General features: G+C 39.2%; 1 protein-coding gene across 1 annotated transcript in view; it reads right to left on the bottom strand.

Annotated features, from left to right (window-relative positions):
- The window catches only part of MAP3K2 (mitogen-activated protein kinase kinase kinase 2), a 90,337-nt gene continuing 75,111 nt past the window's right edge, over positions 1–15,226 (bottom strand). Inside the window, exons 16-17 of the mRNA XM_060106081.1 lie at positions 10,879–11,056; positions 1–7,345 (exon numbers count right to left, since the gene is read on the bottom strand). Coding sequence (XP_059962064.1) covers positions 7,120–7,345; positions 10,879–11,056 — 404 coding nt within the window. The 3' untranslated portion in view covers positions 1–7,119. The remainder of the gene's footprint in view (positions 7,346–10,878; positions 11,057–15,226) is intronic.

The following is a 15,226-nucleotide window of genomic DNA, read 5'->3' as shown; positions in this document are numbered from 1 at the left end:
AATGTAAGAGATGTCAGACATTAAAAGTATTTTTGGTATTAACTCTTTTATAATGTTTCAGAATGCAGGGTAGCAAATTTTAAAACCAAGAGCAATAGAAAAAATGTAAACCTTTTACTTACTAATTAAGATTGTATTAAAAACAATTGTTTGTTTTTAAAGAAGTATTCTTATCCTTAGACACTGTACTTTCACTTGAACAGGGTATATTGCAAGGGTTTGGCCTACTTTTTTTTTTTTTTGCCCATAAACCTTTCCAGCTCAAATGTTTCCACTAGTTCTCTCTTCTTATTCCAGGTGGAAAAAAGTCTTTGGAAAAAATGAGAACATGACAAATCCATTTTGGAGCCTATATCTAATAGAGTTAGGATGTAATTTTGTTACTTATCTTTCCCCTCCAAGTAATGCTAATGCTAAAGTCACCAATTGTTAGTTACATAAATAAGTGAACACAAAAGTGCTTTTCAGTATAGTCACAAACTTTACTGTTCTCAACTGGCATTAAGGGACTCAGAAATCCTACGTGGGGACAAATTCTGCATGTATGTTGGAGAGCAGACTCGTCCTTACGTTCCAAAGTGTCTATGGCACAAAAAGTCCATAACCTACTTTTCTTCACAGCTTTCCTGAAATGCCCCTCAAGTCAAACACAAGTTCATAAATGTTAAGACATTAGGAAGAAAGTATGCCACCAACCTGAGGCATCATATGTCAATGTATATGTATATGCGTTTATGGTCAAGTGACATTAATAAGATTGGCACGTGTATAAACTCAAGCTCATAATGTCTATATAGTTCCATAATAGTTGAAGTAAATTCCTGCATGTCTAAATGCAAACACTGAGCACCTGTCTTTAACTTGAAGGATAGATTGAGATACAAATTCTACTAGTACCTGTTTTATTATTTTCATACTATTAGCTTACAGGTGGGCAGAAGTAACAGTGCTAATCATTTTGGCTGTATGTGCAGAGAATATAAAAGCTTTGGTTTAAACTGATTCTGATAATACAGATTGTAAATACAAACAAGAAGTCATCAGGCATAGGGAATAATAGTACTCACTGATTTAATGCCTTTGCTGTTATTAACAAAAATATCATTACTGTCAATTAAAATGCACAATTATGAAAAATATGAAAAATTACATAAGAGACTGTATACAGGCAACAGGTAAAATTTATTCTTTTCTTTATGATAGCTGCGACTCCTCCCTCGACCTTCTGAAACGAAACCATGTCTGCTCTCACTATAACCTAGAGAAGGTTCTCTAGACTCCCCTGAGAGCTCACTACCATCTACAGCTTTGAAAGGTGAGTACAGAGAGATGGTTGGCCCTGATACTTTCACACCTATTATGGCATCCTGTCCAGACTGTGGCAGAAGTTAAAGCAAAGCTAAAGACGACTATGAAGTAGGAACAGTGGCTTCACAGCACGCCTTCCCTAGCCAACCAAAAAAGAGGTAAAATTTCCTTTTGAACACGTGGTAAGCTAAGGAAGCTTGTTTTGATAATGTCTGGCAGAATTTCTATTCCAAAGAGCTCATGAAGAACTATGCAAAACCAATTACTTTCTACTTTAAAATTATATATAAGCTATTATACACACATACAAATTCAATTTTAATCTACTTTTAGCAACCAAGAGCTTGGCAATTTACAATAAATACCTTTATTAAACAACCGTTTGTACTAGCTACTTGTGGGAAATGTGCTGGCATTCCATCATCAGTAGGTCACACACATTTGAGCTGTCCTTGCAAGAACAGAGACTAATCTAACTGGACATTCACACCTTTCCTTCCTTCCCACCCCTGCACCAACTCCAAACACACACACACACACACACACTCACACATACACACACACACACTTCACAGAAAAGTAAGGTGGAGTTTTAGTCAAAATGTTAGTTAGAAAGTAAGGATTAGAATTTGCTATCCCTGGATTTCTTGCTCATTGGCCTAAGTCTCATTACCTTAACATCTGTAAACCACTTAAATGAACTCTTTAGGACAAAAACCACCTTTCCAGTTCTGCTTTGAAAATCATAACTGAACCACAACATACAAAGAAGTTGGACAGTGCCAGTGTGATTGAAAATCAAGTAATCAACCTGGAAAACAATTCACTATGTCTCTTTAGAATTAGAATACCTCTTTCTATCCTTATCTTAGGAACTTGTGTCTAGTAAAACTGCAATGTGTCTATCACAGAACAATGCTAATGTTTCTCTTCTAATGTATTAAAAAAAAAGAGGTAGAAAAGGGTAGGAGGAAGAAGCAGGCATTAAGAAACGTTTAAGGGCCAATACACAGTCTAAGGCCAAATCAACTCTTGAAGCCTACTGATTTTGGAAAAACCTTCATTTCGGTGGGTAACTTGAATTATTATTGATATAAAACAAAATTAAGGCATACAGAGAAAAAGGCACTACGAAAAATTAACAATTAAATTACTTTCCATTGACATTTTAACCAATGTTAAAATTCAAATAAATATGAACAGTGCATTTGTAACTAAGGCCAAACTTCATATAAAACAATAAGATCTCAAGAAATTTTCCTGATCTTAGTATAAATAACACTGTTGACAGAATTCAATTTCTATCAAATGTTTTGGGTATTTTAACAATTTAGACCAAAAGAAAATATTTTTTTCTTTAAAGGAAAAAGCAGGAAAAGATACTATGTAATGGAATAAATGCCCCCATCGCTGGAACTGTTTGAGCAGAGGCTGGGTCTTGTAAGAGGGAGTCTTGAGAGAGAGGCTGCTTGATCTACGCGGATCCCTCCAATTTGGGGATACTTTTAATTGTTGTTGTAATGACATTTTAGTTTATAATAGCCAATGGTTACCCAAAATTGCTTTCCCTCACTTCATAAGAAATAACATTTTAAAACATCATTGCTGAACTTTCAGATTCAGGATATGCCATAAAAATAAGTAACTGGGGGCTTCCCTGGTGGCGCAGTGGTTGGGAGTCCACCTGCCGAGTCAGGGGACACGGGCTCGTGCCCCGGTCCGGGAGGATCGCGCATGCCGCGGAGCGGCTGGGCCCATGAGCCACGGCCGCTGAGCCTGCACGTCCGGAGCCTGTGTTCGCAATGGGAGAGGCCACAGCAGTGAGAAGCCCGCGTACCGCAAAAAAAAAAAAAAAAAAAGTAACTGTTTGCCCATTTTTCCTCCTAGACTATGACCTCCTTAAGTTAATTTAGTACCCGACATAATAAGCCACAATACTGAATAAGCAAATGAAAAGGATTCACCATATTTTTTAAAAAAATCAATAGATTCCTATACTTGGTTGACACCAGGTGATTTTATATCACGCTATTGGTCCCAAATGAAATCAGTGACAAAGAATTCTGCTGTGGGCCAAGGAGTTTGCATCTGGCGAACATCTTGGCTTTTGCACCCAAGCTTAGTTGTCCTATAAACTATTCAGATTTGATTTTCTCAATGATTTCATGTATCTTATAACAACTCCATCTCAGAAATACGACACACCAGACCTGACATATATAAGAGCTGAAGTAGCAAAGAAAGCTACTCTAAAGAAATAGTTTCCTCTTTTTAATGTAGCTTCTACTGGGAATAAGATAAAGACTCCTTCAAGTGAAAGCCAATTCAATTTACTATGAAATAAGTTTCAATTTTTCTTTTATAGTTCAGCCTGTGCATTAACATTTCAATCTCTTATATAAATTATGTATGTAAGGTTGACTGTGCCTTTGAAAACTTTCTAAGGCAGTAGTCTTTAACCATTTTTCAGGTTAGAAACATGTTTTGTAAATGAGGAAAATTAAAGATAGTCATACTGAAAATTTCAAAGTCTGTATATTTTTAAATACATTTTAAAGAATTATCATCAAAACTTCCATTAGTCATTATGATATTTTTCAACCCTTTTATTCAATACACTTTGTTTGCAATGTAAAAGATCTTATATTTGGTCCAAGCCTAAATCATGCCATTTTGAATCTCTCAAGGCCTAAGTAGAAAGATATTTCCTGAAAAGCACATATAAGACTGCTAGTGAATCTTCTCCAGCACCAAAAAGTCTGCCACTATCAAAGCAGAATGCATTTTAAAGGCACAAAGTTAGCAGTCTGGTCATTTTCCAGCCTCAGCAAAGAAACATTACAGTATAGAAGAATCAGTTGTGCATTTAAAAAACAAAATACATTTAGAGTCATCTTAAAAAGTTCAAATTTCATTTGCTGATCCATACCATTATTAGAAAGAAAAAATTGGAGTGTTATTTTAACTGCCCCTGATAGAGGTGGTTACTTTGAAAATTTTCTTTTTTAAATTTAATTTTGGTCTTTCATACCTCACCCCACTTTAACCTTTTTTGTTCTAGTAGTTTTTATATATATTAACTTTTACTGTGGTTTTTGGTACCTTTACAACTTGTCTGAAATAAATTCACATCACATTTTTATATAACTCTGTAAACTATGTCTATTCTTAAGTCTTTACATAAAGAACAATACTTTTCCATAGCTAGTAATATTTTTCTTATAAAACAAAGGTCTTGTGCAGCAGTGTTAAAGTAGTAGTTTCTTTTCAGGTGATTTTATTTTCTATAGCATTTCAAAAAGAAAAAGAGACTGAAAAAAAAGCAAACAATTTTGCTTTGGGTTTCACAGTCTCCCAAGATTTCTCTTTAAAGAGCATCTGTCTCATATTTTGCACTGCTGATTACCCTGACAGACCAAAAATGAGCCAAAAGGAAATCACAACCACACAATACAAAGAAACAAAGGAAAAGCCCACTGGTCCAGATACCATGATCTTGCTCAAGTAGAAGAGATGCCTTCACTCATAAAAGATAAAGAAATTATAATAGATCCACATCCTTGGGGACTATGTTTATAGCACAAGATTTGGCAGTTGATTTCCCAGGGGGAGGAGACCAGTAATTCAAGTTCTTCCTTGCAAGCTGCTTCCTTTCATTATAAGGGTATGCGAGAAGCTTTAACAACTATATTTGTGCTTTGACTTCTTCTCAGACTAGCTAATGGAATTTCAAATATTCCTACAGGGAATGCCAGATAGGACCCTGATACAGTAAAGCAAGATCTACTTAACTTCCGAAACAAAGTATTTTAAAAGAGTTCCTAAAGGAGCATACCATTTAGCCGAAAACAAAATACCTGAGTCCCTTATGAATCCCATGAAAGGAATCACAGTTAGGGCCTCCAAGAAGAATACTATTTTCTAGACCTTTAAAAATAGCGTACTTAGCATTTGCTTTAATACGTTGAAAAAAATTGCAAGTGGCCAAATTAGCGATATCATTCATGTTTTTCAGTAGCACAAGTCCATTAGAGATAGTGGGAGTTTCCCAGCTGTCTCACTGCGCTTCATGTCGTCGCTCTTATACTAGAAATACCTGGCAGTTTTTAACCTTCCTATAAAGTAGCTAATACTTTGTTTTAACATGCCTTTCTTTTCCCACAATTATGAATTGACTTTTGAGGAAAGAAGACACAGAGATGACTGAGTTCAACAGGCTCCGTGTTTAAGTTCATTTTGTGTCCAAAATGGAAGTTACTGCTTTGGGTGCAATCTGCGGCTGGAAGGGAAAGGATTGTTGCTGGCTGTTTGTTGAGACCTTTCACCCTCGACTTGAAGTAGTGGTATCTTCTCTTGTACAACCTTCATTATGCATTTACATCACTCTCTGAAGCTTACTTTTTGCAAGGAACCTGCTTTGTAAATGGCCATTTTCGTTTATAACTGGGGCTGGTATGTACATCAGGGTTTCTCAACTTCGGCACTTTTAACATTTGGGGCAGGATAATCCCTTGTTGGGGGGCTGGACGTGCTGTTCTTGTATACTTTAGTTTGTTCAGCAGCATCCCTGGCCTCTAACCACTAGATGCCTCTAGCACCCTCCTGGTTGTGACAACCAAAACTGTTTCCAGTCATTGCCAAATGCCAAGCAAAACTATCCTCACCCCAGCTGTGAAAACCACTGTTTTTACATGCTAACTGTTTTTTGAGGTGCTTTAGTAGTCTGTGATCCAAAGAACAAGAACAAGGGTTTCATATCATGACACTAGCTTTTAACACATGGACACTGCAGGTTAAACTCCTAGTTCCTAAACAATGTTATCTATGGGGAATCAGGAGCTAGAAACAGGAAGATATAGTATACATGATTTGGATTATTTCTCCTTCCCCTTGATTTTTGGGACATTCCCCCTCGGGTAAAGAACACAGTTTAAAAATACACTAAACAACACTTAGTTCTTCTTTTCATTATTTCTGTTGACCGGCAAATGTGGTCTCTTCTACTGCGTACACATTTAATTAGAGCAATCTCCTTTTGTCTTTTAATTTGGATTTGCTTATTGACTTCCCATATCTGTTTTAAAATAAAACAGTATCTTTTCTTTTTTTAAGCAGAAAGCTATCCCTCAAGGTTTACAGATTCCAGTAACATGGATCTATTATAGTGTATTTGTTATTATACTGGTTAGGATTAACAAACAAACATACCTCCTAGAGATTCATATTTTCTATCAAGAGTCCTACTGAGCAAAAAGCTTGGTAGACAGAGGTTAGGATCTAAAGAATACAGATACAAGAAGGAACCTATATTCTTTAAGCTGAGTACCTATCCTAAACTCAAGTTTAGGGCTCAACCCCACAAACAAGAATCTATTTTAAATACTATCACTAAAAACTACAAATTATACATCATTTTCTTCTCCTTGTTTTCCATGTCTCCCCATCACTGCCAATCTGTCAGTGACACAGGGAAAGACTCTACAGTCTTTAGGTATTCCAAATGATCTTTTTGTACTAAAAAGAGTGACTATGTACTAAAGTGCTTTATGTCTCTGAACCACATCAGTACATTATAAAAATTTAAAAACAAAAAAGTTTCAAGTTCTTGTAAGGGAAAAAAAGATTAAATATAAAAACTTTAGGATACTATTATTATTAATCAAATTTAACCAAGAATCAAGAGAAACACTTTCCCTCTTGTCTTTTTTTTCTCCCCCATCTCTCTTTTTTATAAAAAAGAAAAGTGCAGTCAGAGAGAAGGTGAATGAATAGATGGGAGCTGGGTAGAGGCACAGGAGAGGTTACTGGCTGCTAGTGATAGTGCACAAACATGTGCCTTAAAAGTTCATCAGCGGAAGGTCTCAGTTTGGCCTCTACAAAGATCCGTTTGAGGAAATCTCGAGTATGATCTGAGACATGGGGTGGCAGCTTAGGGTTCGTTGGCTGAGTGGCGATTTTAAAGATGGCAGCCATTGCTTCAAATTCTGCCCAAGGAGGCTTTTCCGTTAGCATTTCCACCACAGTACAGCCCACGCTCCTAAGAAGAAATAAAAGAAAGACCTTACACAAACAACATCATCATGAAGTCAGCTAACTAACTACAAAATGAGAAACAGGCGTGAAGTCCATATACATTTAAATACGACTTGGTTTCAAATGTAAAGTTTCATTAAAAGGCTGTAAAAATTGAGGTCGGCGCTCGGCCTCCCGCACGGAGCCTCTGGGGTCGGGGTCGGGGTCGGGGCCGGGGCCGGGGCCGGGCGGGCGGTTCCACACGCCTCGGCAGCGGCTCCCTCTACTCACTTCCGAGTTGCCCAGGCGCTGCCGCCGCCGCCGCCGCCGCCGCAACCCGGGCAGCCCCGCGGGGTCCCCGGGCCGCCGCAAAGCGCCAGAAAGACGCAGGGGTGCGCGTGGCTTCGGCGGGCCCGGCCTGCAGTGCGGCCAGCACCCGACAGCAGGGACACCTGCCCGGGCCCCGCGCCCCCTCCCGGTACTGGAGGAGAATCCCTCCGCTCCTATCGTCTTGGCGGACACTGAGGGCGCGAATGAAGACAACCCGAGAGAAGAAGGCTTCGGGGCAGGAATGAGACGATTAAGATCGACTGACACGGAGACCTGACAGAAAGGGCTGAAGAAACGGGGTTTTCTGAATTTGAGGAGACTTTAAGTGAATTTATGTATTCTTAAGGAAAAATATATCCATACTTGATGTGGTATCATTCCCAAACCTGAAAAATGAGCAAAGTCTGTTTTAAAGATAAATATGCCTGCAGACACTACTGGACCTCCCAACAGGGATTTGCCAAGGGCACAGGGCAGTTAGAGGGGAAGCATTTTATGTATGCAGTCTTGAAGAAAAATTTATGTTTGGATTCTAGACTTCAATGAATTCTGACAGTTGTAGAAACAGATGGGAAACACTCAAATATTCCTCTTGTTGCACCAAAAAGTTAATTTGTGGTACATGAAATGAATATTGTTTTATAATAACTGTTTTTAGTGAAATACTTTCTAGTGCATTTTATTGACTCTTCTTAGTTTAACAAACAGTTTAAACACCTAATGCAAACTTAAAATGTGCTTTTCCTTCTGAAAGCTGGTACTGTTTTGAAAGAGCTTTCTAAATGTAAAGTAGTGAGAATTTCAATTTGGGTAAAATGTTTGCATAACTTCCAATATTTGATGTTTGTTAAACTAAACTCTGGGCAATCAAAAATGAATAAAAAATAATGAGGAAATGAATTGGTGCTTCCCTCCTTTTCCCAGGATAAGGGGAATGAAATTTATCATATTTCTTTTTTCTAACTTCTTCTTTTGAATTGCTTTGAAGGCATGGTTTTTATTGCTTATTACTTTAGGCTTGTAGTTCTCAATCCTGACAATACTTCAAAAATCTTTGCCTGGGCCCCACTCTTGAGAGATTCTCATATAACTGTTCTGATATGGGCTTTGGGTATAGCTAGTTTTTAAGCACCAATCCTCCTCCTTCCCTCCATTCCTCAAATGTGTGGATAGGTTTGAGAACCACTAGACTAACGGTGGTTTTTCCTGTTTAAAGGAGATAATCAATTTGGGCTTTGTTTTTATATTGCTCTGTTGATGGCTGTTACAACTAAATTACTGTCATTACTATTTCATTGTTAAATAAAGTAAGCAGAGTTTCCCTGGTGGTGCAGTGGTTAAGAATCTGCCTGCCCATGCAGGGAACACGGGTTCAAGCCCGGTCTGGGAAGATCCCACGTGCCGCGGAGCAACTAAGCCCGTGTGCCACAACTTCTGAGCCCGCACACCACAACTACTGAAGCCCATGCGCGGAGAGCCCATGCTCCGCAACAAGAGAAGCCACCGCAATCAGAAGCCAGTGTACCACAACGAAGAGTAGCCCCCACTCACCGCAACTAGAGAGAGCCTGTGCGCAGCAATGAAAACCCAACACAGCCAAAAATAAATTTAAAAAAATAATAAAGTAAGCAGCCTGTGTTTGAGCTAAAAGAAAAAACAAACACAAACCTGTAGTTTAAACATAAAAATCAATGAAAATAAACTAAAATTTAAGCTCTCAAATTTGTTAGGCAAAGAATATTATTCATTTTATAACTTTTGCTTTATATAATTCTCTAAACTGACATTGAATATAATTGTTTTCTGTCTTTATCTTACAAAGAATACAAACGCTAGAAATTCTTTGTCTTTAGGTGCCTAAAATGCATATCTATCAAAAAAATTTCTCGGGGCTTCCCTGGTGGTGCAGTGGTTGGGAATCTGCCTGACAGGCAGGGGACATGGGTTCAAGCCCTGGTCTGGGAAGATCCCACGTGCCTCGGAGCAACTGGGCCCGTGCGCCAGAGCTGCTGAGCCTGTGCTCTGGAGCCCATGAGCCACAACTACTGAGCCGGAATGCCGCAACTGTTGTGGCCTGTGCACCTAGAGCCCATGCTCCGCAGCGGGAGAGGCCACCACAATGAGAAGCCTGCGCACCGCAGCGAAGAGTGGCCCCCACTTGCCGCAACTAGAGAGAGCCTGTACGCAGCAGCGAAGACCCAACGCAGCCAAAATTAAATAAATTTTTAAAAATACTTCTCAGTGGGAAGTAGGAAATGGCCATTTTATGTTCTAACTTAAAATTATTAAGCAATTAAAGGTTAACTGAATTATAAGACTAATAATAAAGATTAATTACTTTTAAAGTTCTTTAGGGAAATAAAATGAAGATAGCTTTCTAATGCTGAAATTTGCTCAAGATGAAATCCTTCCTGGGACTTCCCTGGTGGCGCAGTAGTTAAGAATCCACCTGCCGGGGCATCCCTGGTGGTGCAGTGGTTGAGAGTCCGCCTGCCGATGCAGGGGACACGGGTTCGTGCCCCAGTCCGGGAAGATCCCACATGCCGCAGAGCAGCTGGGCCCGTGAGCCATGGCCGCTGAGCCTGCGCATCCGGAGCCTGTGCTCCGCAATGGGAGAGGCCACAGCAGTGAGAGGCCCGCGTACCGCCATAAAAAAAAAAAAAAAAAGAATCCGCCTGCCAATGCAGGGGACATGGGTTCGATCCCTGGTCCGGGAAGATCCCACAGGCCGTGGAGCAACTAAGCCCGTGAGCCACAACTACTGAGCCTGTGTGCCACAACTACTGAAGCCCACATGCCTAGAGCCCGTGTTCCGCAACAAGAGAAGCCACAACAAGAGAAGCCACCGCAGTGAGAAGCCTGTGCACCGCAATGAAGAGTAGCCCCGGCTCGCCACAGCTAGAGAAAGCCCACGCACAGCAACGAAGATCCAACGCAGCCAAAAATAAATACATTAATTAATTAAAATAAATAAAAATAAAAATAAGTTGTCCTCTGTTAAAAAAAAGAGATCCTTCCTAAAGAATGGAAGACAGGTTCAAAACTCTATTTATTTAGTCACTTATTAATAAGCCTCAAACACACACAGTTAAAATGATATTAATCCTTGTAATCCTGACATCCCATTTCAAAAGTACAAAAAATAAATTTACCTCAGTAAATTCCATCCTGGGTGGAAATATGTTAAGAAGGCATGTGCTTTCGGTCAAATCCCCCATCAAAACCTACCAGATATCTGCTTTTCTGCCATAGCCTTCTCCACTAATCACTTCAGGGCTCATCCAGTATGGTGTGCCTGTGACAGACTTCATTCCTGTCCCCGAAAGACAGATGGTTTGAAGCCGTTTGCTGGCCCCAAAATCTCCCAGTTTGACGTTGCCTGTTGAATCTCGCAGAATATTTGCACCTAAAATAAGAAATAGCCTCATTTCATTATTTTTATTGGCAATCTGGAATACAGAGTAAGAGAACAAGGGCAGAAAACTACTTAGCAGACTCTTCAATCTGTCTCCAACGTCAGGCTGCTCTTCACCTGCCGAGCAGTACCTGGCACAATGCCAGTCATACAGTCAGTGTGCATTAAAAACTTGTTACATGAACACTGAATATTGAGAGTCACCTGTGTGATTCAAGACCTAAGAAGGTTCTCCCACTGAAAAGGACTGGTGCAAGTGGGAAGCGAGGATGAAAAAGAAGAGAAAGAGGGAAAGGACTAAGAATGTGAAGTTCAGAGAAGGATGAAGAAAGCAGTAGCAGGCTCTTGGCCCCAGTTTCTCTGTCATAAAGTAAGAAGCCCATGTCTATAGATTATTTCCCTGAGGACCTAGCAACTCCTCAGGAACCTCTTAAGGGACCTTCATAATCAAAATTCTTTCATTCTTCATTCTCAATTTCCGTACAGTATATTTTAAATCTAATCTAAGCATGCTTTGAGGTTTCTGTTTTAAAATGTCATTTACTTCTATAATACACTTTTAATTTTATTTATTATAAACTGACCTTGATAGCCTGGCTGAGGTGGTGTTGGCAGAGTCCTCCCCTGTAAAGTTACTCTTTCCCCTTTTCCATACTTAGCTCTCTGGAAGAAGTTCACTATGTGTAAAGGAGTGAGAAGTTATGCTCCAGGCTTAGTAGTTACATATATTGGGGATTATTCTGCATGGGAGATTTGTCTCTTCTCTCCCATGTATTTATTCAACCATCCATTTCTATCAGTCTGAACACATGGATATTAATTTTATACTTTGGGTTATAATCCAATGACTTTTTGCTCAAGTTGTTCCAGCTTTGGCCATTGGGAGCTCTCTCTATTGGCTCCTGTGTCCCTCTGCCATACCTCAATCATTGCGTTCTTGCTTGATTTGATTTCTGGATTATTTGTTTGTTTCTTAGTATCGTCTTACGTTCTGGTACTAGAAGATGCTCCAGGCTCACCTTGTGTATCCCTGGTACCACTTCTAGAATCAGCCATTTCTCCTTTTACTGAAGAATGGTATCAGAAACCAAGATCTAGGAGCTAGGTTCATTTATTTTTATTCTCTATTTTCCCCCCTTTATCATTCTTTAAACTCAATCTTTTTTCTGGGATTGTAAGTCTAGTTTCTTCTTACGTAAATTATTTCTAATCTTATTTTTAGCTTTTTCTATAAACTACCTGTTTTTAAATGAGCAACTTACTTTACTAGCTTATCTAATTTTAGTTTCTAAATTTACCTCAATCATTTTTAAGTCTTCCTAACCTTAATCATATTTTATATTAAAAAAAAGATTCCCTATTTGTTTGTTTTTTTTTAATGGCCTCTAAGAAGGAGAGTGAATAGTGGAGAAAATCTGTATTATAGACTGGAAAGAACAGACTGTCCATCCCCACCATGAACTTCTGTACCTGTCTTTCTGTTCTCCCAGCTAATTTCCCAGTCTAGTCAAATAAGGCTTTTCAAAGCCTCTCTCCAGGGAGGGTTAAGGATCCATTCTCTGCATGCCATAAGCCTAAGTATGCCATGGTACCAGTGATTCTCTAAGACAGCACTGCCTTTTTAACAACTCCCGCTGTCCAATTCTTAAAGAAGGACTCTGTCAAAAAAAAAAGCCACCGTGTCTAAAATATTTAACCTGGGGAAGGACAAGAAACAAGCCAGTTTTTACTGGTTACCAGCTGGGAAGGAACAGTCCCAGGCAGGTCACAGAGAGAGCTATCTCCAGGGAGTAATCACCAATGCTGAACCAACGGCCATCCATACAAAGGGCTGAGGAGAAAATGTATAGCCAGGTTCCCAATACAGTTATCTAAGTTTTTAAAAACTTACTTTGGATATGTTAAAAGTAAGCTATGAAGGAGAGTTTTCAAATATACAGAAAAGCAGACCGAACCGCATATGAACCCCTCACACTATCTGAATCAAATGAAAGACGACAACGCGATCAATCAATAGTTCAGTCCAGGGCTTCCCTGGTGGCGCAGTGGTTGAGAGTCTGCCTGCCGATGCAGGGGACACAGGTTCGTGCCCCGGTCTAGGAAGATCCCACATGCCGCGGAGCGGCTGGGCCCGTGAGCCATGGCCGCTGAGCCTGTGCGTCCAGAGCCTGTGCTCCGCAACGGGAGAGGCCACAACAGTGAGAGGCCCGCGTATCAAAAAAAAAAAAAAAAAGGTTAGTCCATATCTTTAAAAGATAAAGACTCTTATCACACCTAAGAGAATGGACAGTAACTCCTTTAATATTATTAAATGTACACTCAGTGTTTTTTTGTTTTTCTTTAAAAAATCAGAATTCAAATAAGGTCCTTACATTGAGAATCACTAATACATCTTTTAAGTCTTTCCTAAAGTTCCCTCCAACCTTTTTTTTTTCCTTTGTAGTTTATGAAGAGTCTAAGCTGTCTGCCTATAGCTTTCTTATTGTCTAGATTTTGCTGAGTCCATCCCAAGGAGTCATTTAACATGTTCATCTGTTCTATATATATGTTCTATAATTCTCCAATTTGGTACCTGAATCTAGAGGCTTGATCAGATTCAGGGTCAAAAAAAATTTTTTTTTTGCAAAACTACTTTGTAGATAATGATATAGTCTATGAATAGGAAGTATGTAACGATAGATTGTCTGTGTGAAGTGATGTTAACAGCTATTAATGTTTAGTGCTTATGTCTACTAATCTGTCAGTCATTGTAAAATGGTACTATTGTATCATTCCTGCTTCATTTGTTAGCCAAAATATTTTTGTAAAGGTAAGTTTCCTTTCATCCACCATTTAGTCCTCAGTACAGATCATAAAAGGTCCAATAAAGAAACCCTATTATGAAATAATGAGTTGGTTCCCTAGCAACAATGATCAATTAATTTTTACCCTAGGTTTCATTATGAACTCATAAGTCTAAACTTAAAAGTAATCAACTAGCTTTCCTTTGCCCTCGCCATTTAAAAACTGCTCATTATCAAAATTTAGGAAAGGGCTTCCCCGGTGGCGCAGTGGTTGAGAGTCCGCCTGCCAATGCAGGGGACACGGGTTCGTGCCCCGGTCCGGGAAGATCCCACATGCCGCGGAGCGGGCCCGTGAGCCATGGCCGCTGAGCCTGCGTGTCCGGAGCCTGTGCTCCACAACGGGAGAGGCCACAACAGTGAGAGGCCCGCATACCGCAAAAAAAAAAAAAAAAAAGAAAAAAAAAAAAAATTTAGGAAATACATAAAAAGTAAAAAGTATGCAGGAGAAAAACAACTATCACTCATTCTGCCACTTGGAAATAATCATGTAGAGATTGTAAAATTAAAGTATGACCTAGAAGAACAAACTTGAGATCATACTGCTTTATCCAATTTCATACCTTACATTTTTCTTATCGATATATTTCCCCTGTAATGTTTTTAAATCAGCTTGTTTCCAACCTCCTCATTTTACTGGCAAGGTTAGAGGAGGATCCGCTTGTGGGGTAGCTCCCCTTGGTTCCTTTACCTTATCTTATTATCAGGGGTAAAGAGAAACTGGCTTGAATAGAGATTATTCCTAATAGAATAATTCACAATCAAATCATTTTCCTATGTGTTTTTTTTTAATTGAAGTATACTTGACCTACAACACTATGTTAGTTGCAGGATATACAATATTGTGATTCAGTATTTCCGTACATTACAAAATGGTCACCGTCTTATGTGGCTCTTTAAGCTTTAGGGTTTTGAACTTGATAGCTGAGGTCTGCCTAAGCTGGGTAGACCCTGAGGTGAAAGACAGGCTCCTATTTCTTTCAGATCATGAGCCATGCTGTCATCCTCTAAGACTCACTAGTAAGGTCCATTCTTTACATGTGATCTGGCTCAGACATTCTGCAGCAGATCCTACTCTGTGACCAGACACTGGTTAGGAATGTTCTCTTTAGCCTGAATATGGCCATATTCAGGGTGTGATATACCACAGAAAGGAAGTAAATTCCTGGTAGCTCGTAAGAGAACCTAGAAAGACCAATGAAAAAAAATTTTCAATTAATTATTTATAAATGTGTGTTGTGTATTTGTTCATTATTCTCGTCAAATGATTGAATAAAGTGATCTTTATATTCGGGTCACAACCTGGTTTTTACAGAATGAA

This window comes from Mesoplodon densirostris, chromosome 8 (assembly GCF_025265405.1).
Source record: "Mesoplodon densirostris isolate mMesDen1 chromosome 8, mMesDen1 primary haplotype, whole genome shotgun sequence".
Classification (NCBI taxonomy): domain Eukaryota; kingdom Metazoa; phylum Chordata; class Mammalia; order Artiodactyla; family Ziphiidae; genus Mesoplodon; species Mesoplodon densirostris.
The sequence above is the reverse complement of the archived record's forward strand: the minus strand, read 5'-3'. Positions and strand labels throughout refer to the sequence as shown.